General features: G+C 34.6%; 1 protein-coding gene across 3 annotated transcripts; it reads left to right on the top strand.

The window, feature by feature from the left end:
- The first annotated feature begins 11,017 nt into the window (after positions 1-11,017).
- Positions 11,018-16,334, top strand: LOC123545266 (pyridoxal 5'-phosphate synthase subunit PdxS-like). 3 transcript variants are annotated; one of them, XM_045331609.2, is made up of 6 exons: positions 12,761-12,877; positions 13,873-13,953; positions 14,210-14,330; positions 14,586-14,732; positions 14,862-15,044; positions 15,486-16,334. In XM_045331609.2, exons 2-6 carry the CDS (start codon positions 13,885-13,887, stop codon positions 15,791-15,793), a joined length of 828 nt encoding a protein of 275 aa, XP_045187544.1. In that variant the 5' UTR covers positions 12,761-12,877; positions 13,873-13,884; the 3' UTR covers positions 15,794-16,334. The 3 variants fall into 3 exon arrangements, with proteins under 3 accessions (XP_045187545.1, XP_045187544.1, XP_053377932.1); XM_053521957.1 differs by lacking the exon at positions 12,761-12,877 and having other exon boundaries at positions 13,817-13,953; XM_045331610.2 differs by lacking the exon at positions 14,862-15,044 and having other exon boundaries at positions 11,018-13,953.
- The last annotated feature ends 6,018 nt before the right edge of the window (positions 16,335-22,352 follow it).

Raw genomic sequence — 22,352 nt, 5'->3', positions numbered from 1 at the left:
AAGAATTAAGAATTTTTAAAACTGTTTTTTAACTTCTAGCAGGTGTTGTATTCAAGCGGTCTTAACATAAAATTTAGCCTGGTGACCCATACATTTTTTGGCCATTTTTATGCTCACAATACAATTATTCATACACAAGAAAAACAGGAAAAAAATCTATAAAACAGTTTTTTCAAAATTTAAAAATATATTCTTCACTACGGGTATTTCATTGGGAAAAGTTCACAAAAATGAATAGGAAACATTTTTTTTTTCATTTGTACCCATTATTGTAAGGATATAGTATTACAAATATGACTATGATATCAAATAAGTATATAATAAAATCTGTAAAAAGAATAAATTTTATTGTGCTGTCCTAATGTATATATTGGTTGGTATTTATAAAAAAAAGCAAATAATTATGAAAATGTTGAAAAATCGTTGGCAGTTTCAGCCACAGTGTGTGTTCAAAACAATTTTTCAAAAAAACAAGCCTGGTGACCCATTGTTTTTATTTGTTTTCAGCACAAATTTTCCTATCATATATGTGAATTTAAAAAAAAATCTATGAAAGGAAAAAAACTATAGGAATTCTCTTTAAAAGAGACTATTTACAATGAATTTATCATAGTACGCAGTGGTCGGGTTAAGGTATCCTCCCTGGAAATTCCTTACAATAATGACATTAACTGTTGCATTTTAGCTAAAGATAACGGCCTTTTTATATGGCGTACTTCTGTAGACGCGCCGTTTTATAGGGCGTACATCGCTAATTTTGGCATAAAGCTCCACTAAAACATGAATTTACGCCATGATATATATTTTTATTTGTAACTTGATATACTATTCTCGCGTTAAACAGGTGAAAAGTCAACAGAATGATTTTAAGAGAAAAAAATGAACCTGAAAGTGAACGTCCGAGTTCGAAATCGAATTCACACGTCGGTTTACTCAAATGTTTGAAGAAACTAGAGAATTACTACCCAAAATTACATTACCATGGGGAGCGTGAATGATCTGCAGCTCGTACTGAATATATCGCTACTACAAACACGCTGAACTTCAATGAAAATAAGTAGTTTTTCTTACCTCACCATACAGAATGTTGACAAAATCAACAGGAAATGCCGGTAATGGGACGTACAATATACCATGTATGTAGCGTACCCGCCGTAAATGCGACGTATACGTTGGACACGGTGATACGGGTAAAAGTTCTGCATCAGTTTTGAATGTGTTTAATGAATGGTTGTGGTGTCAATTGATTTGAAAATAATCAAAACTATGTTAAAAAAAACAATCGACCACCTGTATAATTTTGGAAGCTGCAAGACGAATATGAATTGCTTTTAGGAAAAATATGCGATGATATATTACGTATGTGACACAAGGTCCAAAACCACTGTTCAAATATCAGTATTTCGTGTATATGTTTTATTGTCCTCGTTCCGTGTATATATTGTATGAAATGTCTTTATGTGTTATTATTTTGTATTATTTCCATACAGCCCGATCCTATATGAATTCCTATATCATTTTCATTTCATTCATCCATCTAACATTTTCTAACACTTACCAGTTTATTAAAGGCCTTAACAAGATTTGCATGTCGGGCCTCAATTTTTTTGAATTTTTTCCGGATGTAACTACACGCATGCGCACTTGGAAATAGATTCTTGATGGCTTGCGCCTGAAGTTTTTTCTATCTCGATAACTTATTTATCAAGATTTTGTTTTTGTACCTTTACAGGTAATTGTTATTGCGTTCATTTTGTCATGTATTCATGCATCTTTCCATATCATATTTATGTAATTCGGCGCTGTATTTATTGAATTGCACTTGGAAATAGATTCTTGATGGCTTGCGCCTGCAGTTTTTTCTATCTCGATAACTTATTTATCAAGATTTTGTTTATGTGCCTTTACAGGCCAAAACGCCCCATCCCTTGAGAAAGAGAACACACGACATTGGTGGCCAGTGTGAATTTTTTCGAATGCTGATGGGTGAATTTTAATGGTACGAAAATTTGGGGACGAAACAGGTACTTCGGGAATGACGTCACGGATTCCCGCGAACAGCCAATGAAAACGGTTGTTAGAAAGAGGAGTTACTTCCGGAAGTTGGGTACTTCCTCAGGAATGTCATGTCAACAAACACATGGACATGACAAAAGTGCACATATCACAAAAGTTTTCTTTATTTCTTTTAAAGTCTGAGCTCAGTTAAACTATTTAATTAAATACACTTCGGTGGACTACCTTTCGGGTTTGTGTCGTCGTTGGAAATGCACAGGTTCAATAGATTTTGGTGTTTCACATACATTTTCAGTGACTGACAGTTCACTGACTGATTTGACAGCTGTGAATCTGTAAAAGTTTGAGTGTTAGTAATAAGAGTAAGTGACTCTATAAGTAATTTGATTTACTGCCACAGTAAATATTGACATTTTACTGGATAACTCAGCTAATTTTGTTTGGAAATAATTCATTGACACATTTTGTACATGTATATTAGAAAGATGTATTCTTAGAAATTAATTTTGCATTGATATTTTCAGGATGAAGTTTAAGGAGCCTTGTATCTCAGGCTGTCTCACATATATTCATTGAATGATTTGCTGATTGAATGGTCTAAACTGTACAGTGGTTGGCACGGGTGACAGCATCACAACTTGACACAAGCACAGATTTACAGGTGGTGAAGGGTTGGTAATTGGTGAGCTAACAATTTCATACTTCATTAACTCATACCCCAGTCCAAGAAAATCCTATTATATTGAAATATATCAAATATATTATAAAATATCCGGTCACAGTACATTATTTTGGTCACAATACATTGTTCCGGTGTAACATCATATATTTATTTGTGTGTAATTTTCATCAGTGGTGTTCTTTTTGGGAAATAAAAGGAACCAGCTTTGAACAGAATTTCTTGTAGCTTAGTATTAGATAAGTGCAGTATAGCATTTAGATTAGTTTGACACAGTTGGAAAGGACAGAAGAAGCCATATCTTCAGAGGATCTTCGCCAGTCTAGAACTCCAACATCTACCATCAAAGCATGTAAACCTGAAGTGAAACAGGAAATATCCCCTCCATGGAAAAAATCAGTGGGTACATTATTTCTTGATATTTTTTCAGGTACTAGTATTCGATAAAAATATGAAATAATTGAACAACTCCAAATTGACTGAATATGTATCTGGAAAAAAAAACACATCATTTTCTTGCAGAAAAATATAATAAAAAGGAAAAATTTAAAGATTGTAATAAAAGTTCAATTATCAAACAAGCAAACACTTTTCCCAAGTACAACGGTCGGGCGAATAATACTTCATTACAATGCATCAACGCCAATACATAGAAAAGCTATCAATTCAGTTACTTTTGCAAAAACATACACCATTGTTTTTAATTGATTGATTTTTAGGATAACGCACAAAACATGTAGGTAATTTCTCTGTCTTTTTGTCTGCCCCACATGTCTGTTGTCTGTCTGTCTTTCTGTCTGTCCCATATGTCTGTCTGACTCCGTCATCAACATTGTACTGGAAATGTCTTGAATCGTTTGATGTAAGTTCACCAAACGTACTCAAAGTCACCACTTTCAAAGACTTCTCTTTTGGACCAAATTTTGGGCCGTGACAGGGGTCAGCGTTTTTACACACATATGTAGAGTTACATCTTCTGTCAAAGATATTTACATAAAGCCTTGTGAATGGTGTTCACTGACAGACAGTAAACTTTGAAGTGTTCATGTTTTCGAAATTCAATAAGGACTTTTAAATCTGCATCATTAATATGTCTTTGATAGTAACGTCATGATTCTATTTGTGAATATATTGCCAAATACTAGTAATAAAAAAATAAAAAATTATTTTCCTTAAAATAATTGTAATTAATTAATTACTTCTAAAAAAAGCAAGTAATTATAATTGTAATTTAATTGAAGCATTTCTATTTTAATTGTTATTAATTAATTACTTTTGAAAATAGTGGAACCCAGGTCTGCAAAGGATATAGTGTCAGTGAGGACCATGGAAACCTTCAAGTTCCAGGTGTCCAAGCACTTTGCCTAATCTCTGTAAGTTATTCTTGTTTTTAACTTTCCTCTGTACATACTATATCTTTTAACTCTGAACTATTTCTGCGCATACTCCCCAAACATCAATATATGTTGATTGTGGACGCTAAACGGCAGAAGCAGAAGCAGATTACACCATTCTCCCAAATGAGTGATTTTCAATCTGAACAAATACGTACAAGAACAATTGAGAGTCAGGAATAGAACTATATATTACATGATTAAGTGTGTTATAGATCCCAAAAATTCTTAAAAAGGATACGAGTCCAAAAAAGCACAGACACACTATTGTCATGTAGGTTTCTATACATGTGTTTGAACATTACTTGTCCAATAATTCCACTGACCCAGAACTGTTACCCATAAAGCCATTAGCCAAATAAGCCCATGCGTGAAGAAGTATCAAAATTAGACAAGAGAGTCATCGTAATCCTAAATCACTCACCTGGCCTTGAATATTTGACCTTGAGTAAGCAAATGACACACTGAATCATGAATAGTAATACAAATATATCAGTGTTTAGAAGACAAAAACATAAAACAGGTCAATATCCCTCATTTTTGGACAAATTTGAGTGAGGATCTTACAATGATTTACATACTAAGTTTGATGGAGATCCTTCAAGCGGATCAGGTGAAGAAGTCGTTTAAAGGTATATCTATTCTAAGCTCTGGTGGCCCATAAAATGGGCTAAGTGCCCCCATTTGAAAAAAAGATTTGAGAAAGAACCTAACAATGATGCAAACAGACCAAATTTGATGAGGCTCCATCAAGCTGTTGTTTAAAGGCTTTTTATATTAACATCTAGCAGCCCCTAAAATGGCTAAGTGCCCTCATTAATCAAATTTCTGGGAGGAACTTAAAATGATTCTACAGAATTCGAAGAAGATCCGTCAAGCGATTCATCAGTAGAAGTGATTTAATTGTATTTCTGTTTTTAGCTCTAGCGGCACTGGCGCCAGATCAGAAAGAAAATGCCTCTGTACATGTTATACCCTACCCCTAGGTATTCTATAAGAACCATGGTCGTGAACGGGAAAATATACTAACCCGTTTCAATCGCGCATTTCATACCTAAAACACGCAGTGGGGTAAATGTGTACTATGGATATCAAACAAGTGGTAATTTATCTTCCATTGTGTACCGGTCACTTTTTTGAATACCTCTTATCTTAGAAAAACAACGCGTAGTTTATAGTAATTTCAACATTACACAAAAAACTTGCTTGAACTTCCCTGGTGAAGTTCCGTTCTAGATTACAAAACCATTCTGATTGGCTGTTGTAAAAATGTATGTCAATCGTCATTTTACTACACGTGTTCGCTAAAATGTGAAAATGCAGCAAAATGTGCAAAATGAATAAAATATACAGAACAGATGCAGACCAATGTACGATTTCAAATTAAAGATTATATACAAGATGAATTTCATTCATCATTTCGAGTTTTAGTGTAAAATTGTGATTTTTTTAAAATCTGTTTTTGTTTGTTTACGTTTCGCCAAACATGTGCGCACTGCCGTGACCTCTAGACCGGATGTTCATTAGGGAAGTTCAAGCAAGTTTTTTCTGTAACGTTGACGAAAGCATACAATAAGTGGATATTCTCAGTAATATGGAATATTGAGACAATGTGACTGGTGCACGATGGAAGATAAATTATCGCTTGTTCAATATACTAGGTACCCATTCACCGAACTGCGCGTTTAAGTTGAGAAATGTACGATTGAAACAGGTTAGTGCACTTTCCCGTTCATGACCATGGTTCTTATAGAAAACCTAGGGGTAGGGTATAACATGTACAGAGGCATTTTCTTTCTGATCTGGCGCCAGTGTCTAGCGGTCCCTAAATAGTAATAATAATAATTATAATAATAATAATAACTTTATTTTCTGAAGATTACATACTAAGTGTACAAATACAAATATTATACAACTTATTTCCAGTATGGCCTTCAATTAATATACATTCGCACACATAAACAATCATACAGTCAACTTATAATTAAACATTTATACAAAAGTACACATATCAGAATTACTTAAATACTCACACTGATGCTACAAACAAAGTTTGATGAAAATCCATATCATGCTGTTCATAAGAAGTCATTTAAAGATATACTATTTTTTAGCTCTAGCGGCCCTTAAAAGGGATCAAGTGCCCAAAGTTGTAGAAACTTGAGAGACAGGACTTTACACTGATGCTAAAGACCAAGTTTGATAAAGATCCATTAAGCGGTTCATGAGAAGATGTCTTTTAAATGTATTTCTATTTTTAGCCTCAGGAGCTCCTAGAAAAAGCGAAGTGCTCCTATTTGAATAAAAATGAGTCAAGACCTTACAGTGAGGTTACAGACCACGTTTGATGAAGATCCATCCAGTGGTTCATGAGAAGAAGTCGTATAAAGTTGTTTTTTTTTTCTATTTTAGCGCAAGCGGCCCCTAGTGCCCCCATGAGAACAAAGTTGAGAGGAGACCTATCCAGGGTGCTACAGACCAAGTGTTGGTGTAATTCTGACCAGTAGTTTCAGAGAAGATGTTTAAGTAAAATTGCTGTCGACGAACGCCGGATCATCCACCTGTAATTATGGCTCACCATGAACTCTTTTCCCAATATTGGTTTTGAGCACGAAAGAATACTTCGGATTGTACTCGTGCAGTTGCACTTCCTATTTGTATACTCTTTAACGCCATTTTTGTTTGAATAAAATATTGTTCTTACAGCCAGTTTTCTTTTATTTTTCATTCAGCAGTGGCAGTGTTCTTCAATAAAGTGTCAGTTACTAGTACAGTCATATAAAAGAGGAACTGGCGTCTGTTGTTGCTCTTTGAAGTTTGTCAGTTTTTTATAGAAGAAAAGTCAGCCATTTTGTGTGCTTATTCGCCGAGATAAGATATTAAACATGAGTAGGTTGTTTACATTTTCTTTCATTATCTGTGTTGACTCTAGTACCACAGGAGTCTGAAACTCTATCAATAAGAACCTAGAAGTATATCTTTTAAAAAATGTAGCCACTATATATTAAAAATAAACACACACACACACATACACACACACACACACACACACACACACACACACACACACACATATATATATATATATATATATATATATATATATATATATATATATATTCTTTTTTTTAAAAGATAGACTTCCAGGGTCTTATTATTATGATTTCAGACTCCTGCGCTAGTACTTAAAATTTCATATTCTCATATATGATTTATCTAGGAATGATTTTGGAGTCAGATCCAATTAATAATTAGTTTGGAAGAACAACATGTAAGAAAGATGGGACTGAAAACTCATATTTTTTCCTTCAGTATCTTTTATACAAGTATATAATGCTCATCTAATCTAACATTTACACATGAAAAACATACAGAAATATTAGAAGCTGATTACCTTTCAATAGGCTATAACAACCTTTGCAGGGGGAAGTAACACTGTTTCGGAGTTTGAGACAACAGCTCTGCATGAGGTCTTCTTTTATTAACCTTAAGCCTTTTGGTGGCAAGTGATTCTGCCTTTGTGACCAGTGCAGACCAAGATAAGCCTGCACAAACTGAATGATAGCCCAGTCCGTTTTAGAGATTAAGCAGGCTAAATGTTAATAGACACATAATCATGTCTTAGCGTATGCCCGATTGCTGTTTGGAAATTCACACATAGTTCTATTACATTTCACAATAGTACCTGTACGTATGTCGGTAAGTTGTAAACTTAAGATAATAAATTGAACTTGTCTCGGCTTGACTGGACTAAAGTGAACATCGGGTATCAATATTATTTTGTTTGTTTGTTTGTTTGTTTGTTTGTTTCGGGTTAAACGCCGTTTTTCAATAGTACATTGCTATTGTATTTCAGTTAAATAACGGCGGGCAGTGTTCCTGTCACAAATTGACATACGGGCCTTATATTATCTGTAGTGTAAATGCAGGTATTGCATCATCTTTTTGTAAATTTTTGAGTTATTGAGGTAAATGTCAGATTTCACGCATAAAATACCTCTCATGTTTTTCTGTATTTCATAACTTAAATTTCCATGTAAATTTCATTAAATTCTGTTCAGTAATAAGAAAGTTGATATTTTATAAACTTCAGTAATCTATGTTTTTTATCCCCAAAACCACTATAATCGGCCTCAAATTGTCAATTTCAATTCGCGCCAAAGTAGTTAGATTCCCCGGCTATATCGTGAATCCCGTGGAAATACAAATAGTCAAGAGTTTACGCATAGGCCGTGAATCCCATGAAATTAAGTATTTGGCGGGACATTACCCTTTAAATAGACGGGACTAGATATGCCTTGCGCACACCACCTTCCGACATTATAGACGAATCTATGTCTGAGTTATTTTCTTGCTAGAAATTTATGCTCGATCGAGGTAAGAAATTTATTTGTTAGATTTTTGTATGATTTTTGCATTACGATTTTTATTTGGTAAATTTTTGTGCATTCTACAGAATTCTGTAACATTTACTTTTCGGCATATGATTTTTAGCTAGTTTCGGTATGTTAGGATAATTTATTAAATTTTTCAGACTTTTGTAAATTATTTCGAAAGAGGAATCTAAAATGTTTCGTTTATATAAGATGTTAGATTTATACTGAAATTTGTATCGTGATAATTGTAAAGCACTGTTTCAAAAACTTATGTCAAACATTTTGTTAATTATGGAACGCCATTACTGCATTGTATTGTTATGTATAAATCTATATGGCAAGTCTAGTACCATGTATGTAATATATTACTGTAATTTGTAATTGTGTGCCAGTCTATAGCACATCTAATTAATGTCCGTTGTAGTGTATGGCATTAGATATTATATGGATGCCAACTATGATATAACGTTTGATTTATATTGAATTTTGTTAATTTGTAGTTGTAAATAATAGCTGCAGTTTATCATGTCCGTATCTATAATGTTTCATCATATACTTTTCATATCTTTTTCATACTTTAACTTTAGTCTTTTAAGTAAGTAATCTTTGTAATAATGGAAGTAATTAGTGACGTATTTTAATCATGTGACGTCTGAACTTAGTAGCACATATGTTTTGTATAAGTAGCACTTATTATTTATGGGAGCCTACGGAGGTATGGTGTACCCAAAGGAGCAGTTATATGCCCTTACGTATTTGTTTTGCTATGGTGCTTACCATGTGTTATATATTTTAGCTTCTTCCGCCAGACGATTTTACCTGGTGACGTCATAACCCGGAAGTACAATGCCCGGGGTTCTCTTGTCTTCACTCGCCTGGATGTGATTTTCCCAGCGCAGAGCTTTCGTCCCATGGTTGTGCCGTAAACCGCAAAGACGATGATTCTTGTTATCCTCTGAAGTCAGCTCAGGGATGCAATCACCTACCACCATAGGGAGCCAAAACGGAATCAACGTATTCACGGTTTAAAGGGACTTTATTTCAAGATACGTTTTGATATTGTTTGTGCTACTTAAAGTTCGCAATTAAATTAAAGAACTGTGACACGTCACTTTAGAATGGAACTGTAAGATCTTTTGTATCCGGTGATACTGAACTTTGATTTTTTTTCTTTCTTTCTTATAATCAGTTTTTTTATTTCATATCATCTATTCATTGTTAATAATCATATGTAAATAAATTTGTAAATATTGTAAAGGGTGTTGATTTGTTTTGGTGGTTACTGCCGCCGGTACGGCCTTTCCTGTCACAGTTCCTGGATTCTGTACCAGTACAAACCTGTTCTCAAACTTCCGCATACGAATCAGAGGTGGAGGACGAACAATATTATTTTGACTTCTTCATATGAATGATTGTTTTTAGAAAGTATATATGCCATGAACAATTTTCTGTAAGTTCCGAATTAAATGCTATTGAAATCACGTGCCCTTGTTGCGCGGCAACAATAACTTCCAAATCCGACTTGTGCAATGTTGCGAGAATTTTAACTTCCGGTGAAAGAGTTTTTACAATGGCCGGTGCTCGGATGAAAATTCCAGGATATTTTTCATTTTTAAATGTGTCCTTTATTTCTTTTTCTTTTAAATGAATATGTGATTCGAAACTGTGGACTTGACGGCCAAAGTAGTTTCGGGACACCTCTGTATCCATTATGGCAAGCTGAAAAAAGAAAACTTCTAACTCATATTTTGCTACATAACGTCAGAGGGGCCATAACTTGCTGGATTTGAGAACATGCGCCACTTCACTTTTCACCAAAGCATCTAACGGCCTCTTCGCACAGCATTGTTTTGTTAAGCTGTGTTCTTCTTTTCAAACAGATCTGTATTGTACAGTTTATCATTTTAACTTGAAGTAAACTATTAGTGCCAAATTCAATTTATTTCTTATTTTAGGAGTCATTAAATGCATTTCTGCTCATCTTGCTTTTGCCAAGAGGTCGTTTCGTTTACAAAAGAAAGGTTTTCTTAAAACTATATTCAACTTTCATGGCCTACAAATAAAATGTACAAACCGTAGATTGGCCTCCAATTTTTTGGTTATCTGTCATTTTAGAGAGAAAAATCATTCCAGTGCACGTTCCACATGTCACGTGACGGTCATTATGAATCCATTGTCTCAGCGGTTCTTCCATTTCATTTCTTTTCAAATAAATACTAATGGTAGTGCTCCCTCCGCCAGGAATCACAAGACCATCGAGCTCGTCTGTCACGTTGTTTGCTGTTCTAATTTCCATCAATCTGAGATCTACGTTGCCAAGCAACTGTGCCACCTTTTGCGGTGCTACTCGATTAAAAATTAACTTAAAAAAAGGCAAAAGCGTTGACGGTACTTAATACACGGGATGCAATATAGTACTTACCGATTACATTTATGCTAACGGTTATCGGATAAATTACATTACCACGCAACCAGTTAATCAAACTTACAGAAAGTAAGAAAATTCCATTCTGTTTTCATTGGTAGAAAAAGATATACCAGTAGTGCGTACTATTCTAAACCTAATGCATTATACTGTTAATACACATGAACTTATTTTTACCTTTTGCATAGACCATAATTATGTTGTTGTCATTCATAATTTGGGTTTAGGAAAGCTTTAATTTGTTCTGCAACAGCTGTCTTTGAACCAAAGACATTTCTTTAGTTACCTTTTTTAAGGAATGTTTATTTACGGACTCCGGGATGTAGTTTTAGATGTTACATGATAGATGACACATATTTTTTCGAATTAAGTAAACAGTGTTTTAATATAAACTTACTTATTTGATAAAAACACACACGGAAAATAGCAAATCAAAAGCTTCGTAAATAGGATCTATGTTTAATTAAAACAAGTATACGTGCTAAGTGATGTATATACCATGATTGTGTAGTATTCATGTTTAATTGTATCCTAAAGAGTACAGTTCCCATTTGACAAAAGACAAATATGTGTTTACTGCTGTTGAACAATACTCCAGTGAACAAAATTTGATTGAACATCAGGAAACGAATCCGCGAAATAAACTATTACATTAATTTGTATATACCTAAGTTATAATAATACTATATCAAACAGGATGTGTATACTAAGTTCATGCGCAGCGCAGGTATGGCATAGGTATCCACTAATAAACGAACAACCTCTACTGTATACATCCAGTTAAAGATTACTAAAAATGCATTACTTTGTAAATGAACGTTATTATCGCACATTCTAGCATAAAATTACTGTTCTTGTAACTTTTCGGGGGTGTTTTAACAGAAGAGAAATCGTGTGTAAACAGAGAGATTCTCGCGCACACTTGTTGTATAAAAACATATTTTTATATTTACATTCGCCCTATTCTTTCCATTGAAAACTATGACATTCATTTCGTATGACCGGCGAAAGTTACGTCAAGGCTGCAGAGAGATAACGGGCCGGTGTTTTGGCGACGTCCGCGTATAGTTCGGGAGAACGTTATGACGTCGCAGCTGTTCCGACTGGTGAACAGAATAACCGGGAAGATTGGAATTTATAATACAATCTTGTTTACATAAATATAAGAAATAAAACATCTTTTTGGTGTTCATTCGAAATGAACGACAGAATTGGATCGGCAAATTAAACATGAATCGCTAGCGGATGTTTAAACAGGAAAGAAAACGTGTGTTAACAGAGGGATTCTCGCGTTCACGTGCTGTTAAAACACCCTTTTATATATGCGCGTTCCGTGGCAAAGCGTAAACGTATTACGGCACGTCAACAACTCAGATATTCCCGCGCACTTCATAGAAATTAAATGACGTTGAGGGATAAAGCATTTATTTAATACATTTTTTCGCATTTATGTTAGAATAACGTTAGCGCATGTTCATTTTGTGTTATAACATCTGCATTGTCCCTCCGAATACGTTGGTACCCTCGCCCTTCGGAACCGATCCTTCGGGATACTGCAATTGTTATAACACGAGAAAACAAGACATGCGTTACATTTGTGTTTAACCCCGAACAAAGACATACATGTTTTACAATTACTGGTATGGTCAACAGGTATCGTGCAACAATTTCTTACGGGGTGTTTTATCTGCCCCGAGAAGAAAGTCCTAATAGTTCATCCTTGCTCTGCTCCGTGATGAACAGTTTCATTACTGACTAAGAGTGCCAGTAATACTTTTAGATTTCTTAATGCCTTTTGATTTAAGATTCTCGTAAATAAAGAATAAGACGATATGCACAGTAACGAAATATGTTCATCTGCAGGTTTTGGTGTGACCAACTTGGTGTTGCCAAATGGAGATGCGAAGACACAAACAGGATATATTTCTTTGATTGACAGTAGAGTTCATTCAACAAAGACCTCATATATACACAGTGATATGAGAGTGTAAACTTCTATATTAAAATAAAGACTTTTTTTTCATAAATTTGTAGTATTCATATCCGTCAGGCTCAGTTTGTTAAATACCTCTTACATAAACTTTATTTCAGCCAGATTTCTGACATGGGCTCAAGTAATAAAACGTGGCCGCTTCCTTCGTAGCTTCAGAATGAATATTTTTTAATTATGTTATGAAACGCACGTTCATTTCTTAAAAAAATACTTAATAGCTTGATTCTTTAAGAAGGTTTTTATATAATTGTGGTCTGTTACCGGGCAGGTACGTTCAAGGTAAAGGCCGGTCTGGCACAAATGGCAAAGGTTGGCATTATTATGGACGTGACCAATCCAGAGCAGGCGAGAATTGCAGAAGAAGCAGGGATAAGTACTTTTATAATTCAATAATCCCCCAACTTGATTACAAAATACAATATCCAGGGATGTTGCTAGCCCACTTGCTGTTGGCATATGTTGATATTCCGAGGGGAACAATTAGTTCGTTCACACTCCAAAGGTCACACGTTTGACCAAAATCTTAATCTGACAGTTTCCTTGTAACAGACTTCTACGAATGAATTGAAATAATCAATATAAAGTCTAGGCTATAGTATTTATTTAAAATTCATTGCATGCTCTAATTATTTTCAAATGCAATTCAACCAAAACGTGCAAAACTACTCTAAATCTTTTAATCTTATGTTAAAACTTAGTTTTACCGTTTACAAGTTGCCAACAGAGTTTGTTTTTACATAAAAGCAGATTTGTTAAGAACAAGAAGCATTCTTAAAGGTTCAAATTTTACTTATTTTTTTCTAAGAAATATATTGACCAATTTTGTTCAAAATAAATTACTAGATCTAGAGCATTGCAATTTTGTAACTGAATGTGTGAAAATAATGAAAGGTCTCGGTATTGGTTTGGAAGAAAGAAATGAAGCTCTTTAAAAACAGTTAAAAACTGAAATGCATCGTATAATATAATCTTAACCTATATAATTGCAGGCATGCGCAGTAATGGCCCTGGTAAGAGTGCCTGCAGACATACATCGAGACGGTGGGGTTGCTAGGATGTCTGACCCACAGGTTAGTAACTCCTTTTTTAATTTGATTTTGGCTCACATCGGGACATAGCCCTGATAGACGGACTAGACATAGATTTCGCTCTAATACATACGTAGATATTGCATAACCCATTTGTACAGCATACACTTTGTAATACCAGGGTTTTTTCATATTGAAATACTTAAATACCACTGTTTTTGATACTGAATGAAAAAAAGTTAAAACCTACAGTAATAATAATTAATCATCTTACAACATATTTTATTTTCTTTTTAAGATGATAAAGGATATTATAGCAGCTGTAACGATACCGGTAATGGCGAAAGCGAGGATCGGGCATTTCGCCGATGCTCAGATTCTAGAAGCCCTCGGAGTAGACATGGTGGACAAATCAGAGGGTAAGATATGGTTAAACAGATTTTGAGTTATTTTCTTATTTATCAACGTTTCATGTTAGAAATATAACTTTAGACAACAATGAAATGTTGAATATCTCAGAGTACCGCAAACAACTACATCAATATAGATTAAGCAATTGTGTAATTTCCCTGGAATTTCAGCAACTTTTAATATTTGCCAGATCTTGAAAGCAATATTAACTTAATCTATACAGCAATATTGTCCGTTACACAAAAGTGTGTTTCTACTTATAGTTTTGAACCCATCCGATGAAGAATACCACATCGACAAACATAATTTTAAGGTCCCTTTCTTCTGCGGAGCACGTGATCCCGGTGAAGCACTGCGCAGAATCGCAGAGGGAGCTGCAATGATACGAACAAAAGGACTTGCTGGCACAGGTTACAACATTAACATTTTATAAAATTTCTTTAATTAAATGACATTAATTGATATATTACTGTGTCTTCGATATCGTCCAATTTGTACATACAGTATCCTAGAACTAAATAGCTTTTTATTTGCAACAGGGGATGTTGCAGAAGCAGTCAGGCACGCAAGAACTATAAACAAACAAATAAAAATTGCCCAAGCCCTAAACCCAGACGAAATATATAACTACGCCAAAGAACTACGAGTCCCTATTGACCTTTTACAGAAAACTACGGAGCCTAGTCGTTTGCCTGTTCTCAATTTTGCGGCAGGAGGAATAGGTAAAGTATAATACAGTCCTGCAGCATTTCCCCATGTTTTTGTGTCTCTGTTTTAACCTATGCCATTTCAGAAGTTTCTTAGCTGTTGACAACCCGTTGATGCACATTACCAGTACCGATCAAACAAATGTTAGTAAGAATCATGGATGCTTTCTGGTGTGCTGATTAATTTGAAAAATACAAACAAAATATAGGTAGAATGTATCTAAACCATATAGAAAATTCATGTGTCATTCATTCACAAGACGAATTGCAAAATTATATATACGTATATAATATTTAAAGGTATTATACATAGCTAGTGTGCCTGAAGGCGATATTGGCAAGGTATTGGTCCTATGGCTTTACCTCATGCTACTCATGTTCGTTTATTTTGAATGCAGATTTGTTGCTTTTAAATATAGTAAAATATTCTGTAAAAATGTGAACTCTATTTTTCAGCTACCCCGGCTGACGTTTACCTCATGATGCAGCTAGGGGCTGATGGCGTCTTCTTCGGCTCAGGGGTCTTCAAAAGTACAAACCCAGCGGAAAGAGCTGTTGCTATGGCACAGACAGTCACACATTATAAAGATGCCAAGCAGCTTGGCGAACTGAGCAGCAACCTCGGTCAAGCCATGACTGGTGTTCCTAGGAAAGAGGCATTATCAAATGGCGAAAAATCCTATGGATGGTCAGTGAAAAGAGATAAAACAAGCATATGGAACGCAACTCTAGGTGATCCCGAAAAACTCGTGAAAAACGTTTGAAATATAACAGTATTCATATTGTTATTTTTTGTCCTTTCATTAGACATTAAAACGGGCATTAAATGCGACTTCATCTATGTTGGCAAACCTCTGTTCAAGAGATGTTCAAAATATAGTCTTACATATGCATTAAAATACTTCAAGTGTTAAAATTGGAAATAGAATTCATGGACTTTATATTCACGTGATCTGAGTATAGATTTGACTGTACAAGACACATTGCCATGACATTATGAACATATTATACAATATGTAAGAGTTGCTCAGGACATCCTCCCATGCTCAGCAGTTGTATATAACATTTAGAATATTTCAGGATGTGTGGAGTTACATGTAGATTACAATGCATGGTACTGTTTAGAAGAAAAAAATATATCATTTCATGTGTGTAAATGTAATTTATCTGCCTCATTATAAAAACAGTAGTTACTTATTCACTGTAAAACAACTGTTTCTGTAGGTTTGCTTTAATGTACAGTACACAAATGGTGGATGACTGTAAAAATGAGTTTATGATATTAATTGAATGTAAATATACAAATCTGAGAGCAATAAATAGATGTTTGCTAATAGTTTTTTTTCTAATGTTTCTCTGACTGATATATACTTCATACGATAACAACAGCTATCCATAAGACAGCAAGCTCAACTTGTCTCGGTGCTTGACTCTGAATTCGAACTTTACCAGGTTTTAAAATCTTTATAACTTTAACCAAAAAAAAAAAACGTAGTAAAAAAGGGGCAAAACTGTCAAAATTCAAATCGGAGTCAAGTGATTGTTTCTCCTGGTGTAGACTTTGATAGTAAATAAGTATTATAAGTTTCATGTCAAACAGCGAGATATTTCATTTTATCAAAAATTCTAACAAAAAAAAATTCAAAGTTAAAAGGGGATATAATTCTGTCAAAAATCAAACCAGATTTATGGGGATTGTTTCTCCTGGTGTAGACTTTGATAATAAATAACTATTTTAAGTTCCAAGTCAAAAGCTTTGATAGTAACAGAGATATTTTACTTTATCAAAAACTTTACCAAAAAATCTAATATAAAAAGGGGCATAACTCTGTTCAAATTCAAATCAGAGTTATAGGAATCATTTCCCCTGGTGTAGACTTAAATAGTAAATAACAAATTTAAGTTTCAAGTCGAAAGCTTTGATAGTAACAGAGATATTTGACTTTTTCAAAAACTTTACCAAAGAATTCTAAGTTAAAAAGGGGCACAAATCTGTCAAAATTCAAATCAGAGTTAAAGGGATTATTTCTCCTGATGTAGACTTTGATAGTAAATAAGTATTTTAAGTTTCAAGTCAATAGCTTTAAAAGTAACAGAGATATTTGACTTAATCAAAAACTTTAACCAACGGCGACAAAAAGACGAGGAAATGGTTACACAAATGACAATTTTGTTAACCTTCACACGGGTTTATAGTTATTGAATCCGTCTCATTGACGTTTGTTAAATCTGGACCTACACCATGACACTGTCCTCACTGTACATCATGACAACGGGTTGGCAATTATTGTCACATTAATACAATTTTATGACAGGATTTGCTGACCTACATATGGATTATACAGCAGTATCTGAATCCTTCTCATTTGGCTTATACAATGTGTTATCATCTGTACACACCTTATGACATTGATAATACTGCAGTTTGACTCCTTTTTGATGCTTTCATCCATATGAAGAAAACGAGTTTACTCACTGCTGTTCTTAAACCATTCCAATGCATGATAGTTTGAAGATATTTTTTCTCACATTAGTGTGGAGTTATTGTTGCATTATCTATCTATGTTTACTGCCTCATGCCTCTCGTGAGTATTATGGGCAGGGTGCACGCCGGGTATTAGTGAAGAATAAAAGTAAAACTGGAAGAAGTCTTCCAGACATAGTAAGACTATGAAACATAGCATGATTGTTAAAATGTTAAAAACAGTAGTAGAGTAACAAAAGGTTAAAAACAACTGCTATATTTAATACTGGAACAGGGCCACTGCCTGCTTGAAGGATTCAAGTTCAGACAGAGTCGCTATATGCAGGGGTAACCTGTTCCACAGGACTGTGGTGTGAGGGAAGAATGAGAATTTAAAGAAGTCCGATTTGACGTGAATTTGGCGGAGACTGACGGCGTGCATCTGTCAGGTAAACCTGGTTGGGACTTCTAAGTAAGTTGGAAGCGGGATGGGCACAAGATGGTGATAAATCTTGTAAAACATGACCAGTTTGGAGTCTAGACGTCTCTTCTCATGTGTGCTCCATCTTAAGGTGTTCTGTAGGTCCGTTATGTTCGTGTATCGTGAATAATCGTTTTTTAACCCATCTGACTGAGCGGCGCTGAACCATTTCCAGCTTATGTATGTTAACCTGTGTGTGGGATGAGGACCATACAGATGATGCGTATTCTAAAAGTGGTCTTACCAGTGTTTTGTGTTAAAGTGTTTTGGCCTTTTTGTGTTTTGTTTTTTGATGTTGCGTTTAAGGAAATCTAGTGTTCTGTTTGCATTTGTTGTTATTCTGTTGATATGTGTGTTCCAGTAGAGGTCGTTGCTGATGTCGACACCAAGGTATTTTGCATCCTTAACTGGGGATAGTGTTTGACCATGTAGTTTATAGGGAAACTGGATGGGCTTTCTACTACGAGTGATATGAAGGACCTGGCGCTTGCTGGGGTTGAATTCCATCACCCACATTTTTTCCAAAGTTTTTAAGTTTAGGAGATCATTTTGTAACCTTTGGCAATCTGTGAGGGAGGCAACTGCAAGGTACACGGTTGTGTCATCAGCAAATAGCCGTACTTGGGAGGTGACTGTATTAGGGAGATCGTTAATGTACAGTAGGAAGAGCAGGGCCCCAGGACAGAGCCCTGGGGAACCCCTGATGTGACAGGGACTTGATTAGACATATGACCGTTGACAACGACAGACTGGGATCTACCTATTAGAAAGGATCTGATCCAAGACACGATTTATTTAAGGACACCGTGGTCCTGGAGTTTGAATAATAATTTAAGGTGGTTGAGCTTATCGAAGGCTTTACTGAAGTCTAATAGGATAAGTTCAGTTTGTTTACCTGAGGAAAGATTCCTTGATATTTCATCAACAAGTTCTATTAGCCGAGTCTCACGGGACCGTTTTCCTCGGAACCCGTGTTGCAACTCATATAGAATGTTGTGTTTTGAGAAGTGTGTGGATATGCTAGAAACAATAATATGTTCAAAGAGTTTGCATAGAACACATGTTAGAGATATGGGCCTCTAGTTTGCTGGTTCACTAGTATCACCTTTTTTAAACTCTGGGGCTGCATTTATCGTACATGAAAGATTCTACTTGCAGGTGAGAAATATTCTCTTTGGTAAGGGTTATCTCACAGAGGTTGATTCTAATTATTATAATACTTACACAATACCTGTATTGAAAGTGTTGTAATATTTTCTGGTCTGCTTTACCTGTGTTAAGGGTATGAAATGACTCACTCCAACCAAGTCTGCTTTTTTGCTGGGATGCGCTCTATACTTCTAAAGTAAATTTTACAGACATTTTACTACCCATGTATACATCCAGTCCATTATTTGATGTTGATTTAAGCCACACCATGAGTAAACTAACATAGTGCATTTGCGACCAGCATGGATTCAGACCAGCCTGCACGTCCGTGCAGTCTGGTCAGGATCCATGCTGTTGGCTAACGGTTTCTCTAATTACAAAAGGCTTTGAAAGCAAACAGCATGGATCCTGACCAGACTGCGAGGATGCGCAGGCTGGTCTGGATCCATGCTGGTCGCAAATGCACTATGTTGGTTTTCTCATGATGCGGTTCATGTTGTATCAGAATAATAACTATAACAAATATAAAGAGTGTCTACTTTTAATTTACACCAAAATTCAAAATTCAACATTTTTACGCACATTAGTACAGTGTTTAAATTATAAAAATCTAAAATGTCCTGCTAGTGAATAAATAAAAACAATGACCAAAGTCTCATGAGTAAATGAAGTGTGTAACAAGCATTTCAACAATCTTAACAAACATGCATACTTCTTTAATCACAGTTTAAAATTCTGTACCAGTTTATTTATTTTTTTATTTTTTTCAATTCTAAGATCTATGGTTATAAAAGTAAGTTTGAATACCAGTCTGAAAATGATTCATTGCTATTGATCAATTTAAGTACTGGGTTCAGAATCAACCAATCAGAGACTATGGTAATAGACAGGTTTTCAAACAAGGTTTTGTAACCCGATATTGGAGTTTACGCAATACACAGTTACAACAAGTGTATATGTGAGAACAATATATAACAGGTCACTCTAGATAAGAACAACATTTATTTTTAAGGCTTTCTTTTTTCCACAAAATATGCTGTGCTGATCAATTCAGTTTATTCAGTCATACAATCATAGAAACAACTGTCATGTTTCTTTTTATGAATGCGGTATAAAGGAAATCAATTATTTTACAAGAAATTTGTGTAATTTCATTTAATTGACATAAAATAGTTAATTCTAAAATTATTCAAATTCATACATAATAAATATTAAAACCACAAGCAAGATATGTTATCAATGGGTCACTTATTTCTATATCTTGCAAAGCTATTGCAATCATATCTGATTACATAATGGTGTCAACAGATTTTTTTTAATATTCTATTGTTTTGTTTTGTCCAGTTTAACTTCATTTTTCAACAATATTACTGTTTTAGACTGTACTCTTTTATTACTTAACCAGTGTTCACAGACTCATTACCAGTATTCACCTGTTCTACACATGTAACTGACAACAATAATCAAAAGACTATGGAAAAAAGACCTCCTACGCGTATGGATACAAAGATTAACAGTTTATGACCTGAAGTATTGCGACTTACTTATTGAGCTAACTGGATAGGGTACAGTTTGTCATCTTAGTGCAAAAAGTGAGTAAGTCCAAGTCAATGGAGTTATCCAATTTTAGCAGTGAGGTGACAAGTTACTCTCAATGTCAAAATTTTAGGTACAGAACGACCGCTCCAGTCTCCTCAATATCTGTTTCAATTTAGGTCAAAGTGCAATCAAAGTTACTCATTTCACTTTTTAAAACCCTTTACCAGTTACATTATTGGATACAAAACTGAATGTAACATAATTTATAAGTTTTTAAGCAGACCACTAAAAGATTCAAACTCGACTCTTAAAAAACCTGAACTCAAAAAAAAAAACAAAAAAAAAAAAAACAAGAGCTGTCCATAAGACAGCACGTTCCACTATTTGGGGATATGACAGTAAAATGAATATATGTCTCAATAAGAGACCTCTACTTCGAAAGGAAGATACACCAAGGGGCATAATTCTGTCAAGAACACAAATTAGAGTTATTGGGATTTTTACAACACATGCAGATGATGATGGTAAAGATATATTTTGAGTTTCAAGTCATTATCTTATAAAGTACCAAAGTTATGCCCAGAAAACGAAGTTTGTTAAAATATTAAGTACAAAATGGGCATAATTTGGTCAAAAATACAAATCTGAGTTATTCGGATGGTTACCACACATGCAGATGATTATGATAAAGATACATTTTAAGTTTCAAGTCTTTATCTTGTATTGCATTTAAGTAATATCCAGAAGGCGAAGATTGCAAAAAAAAGTTAAAGTACAAAAGTGGCATTATTCTGTCAAAAATACAATTAGAGTTATGGGGTTTGTAACCACATATGCAGATGATGATTATAAAGAAATATTTTTAATTTCAAGTCATTATCTTTTAAAGTACCAAAGATATGTCTATAAACGAAGCTTTCGAAAAAAATTAACATAAAAATAATTCAAAGTATAATAATTTTGTGACCTTGACCTTGAGTATAATGGGCCCAGCCCCTGCACATACTTTGTGTGTATGCTGGACAATGTTTATGTGAACTTACAGTAAGACATAAGCAATAGTAACAAAGATATGACAGAAAAACAAATGTTGCCGAAAAACTTTTACCTTAAAAATAACATAAGTGTAACACCTTGGTGACCTTGACCTTGGATAAAATGGGCCCAGCCCCTGTACATACTTTGTACGTAAGCTGGACAACGTTTAATAAATTATGTAAAGTTACAGTAAGATATAAGCAATAGTAACAAAGATATGACATAAAAACAAAGGTTGCCGAAAAAATTTAACCTTAAAAATAACCTAAGTATAACACCTTGGTGACCTTGACCTTAGGTATAATGGTTTCAGCGCCTACATATACTTTGTTTGTATACTGGACAATGTTTATGTGAAGTTACAGTAAGATATAAGCAATATTAACAAAGACATGACAGAAAAACATAGGTTACCGAAAAACATTAACCTTAAAAATAACCTAATTATAACAGTTTGGTGACCTTGACCTTCGGTATAATGGGCTCAGTCCCTAGACATACATTGCTTGTATACTGGAAAATGTTTATGTGAAGTTACAGTAAGATATAAGCAATAGGAACAAAGATATGACAGAAAAACAAAGGTTGCTGAAAAACTTTAACCAAGAAGGGTCACGCCGACGCCGGGGCGAGTAGAACAGACCCCCTATTC

The sequence above is a fragment of the Mercenaria mercenaria genome, chromosome 1 (assembly GCF_021730395.1).
Source record: "Mercenaria mercenaria strain notata chromosome 1, MADL_Memer_1, whole genome shotgun sequence".
Lineage (NCBI taxonomy): Eukaryota > Metazoa > Mollusca > Bivalvia > Venerida > Veneridae > Mercenaria > Mercenaria mercenaria.
Note: the sequence above shows the minus strand (reverse complement) of the source record. Positions and strands in the feature narration are given on the sequence as shown.

Coding starts and splice junctions, on each gene's coding strand:
- LOC123545266 (XM_045331609.2), top strand. CDS start 13,885: ATGGCCCTGGTAAGAGTGCCTGCAGACATACATCGAGACGGTGGGGTT. Junction 13,954..14,209: donor CTAGGATGTCTGACCCACAG/GTTAGTAACTCC, acceptor TTTCTTTTTAAG/ATGATAAAGGATATTATAGC. Junction 14,733..14,861: donor AAAAGGACTTGCTGGCACAG/GTTACAACATTA, acceptor TATTTGCAACAG/GGGATGTTGCAGAAGCAGTC.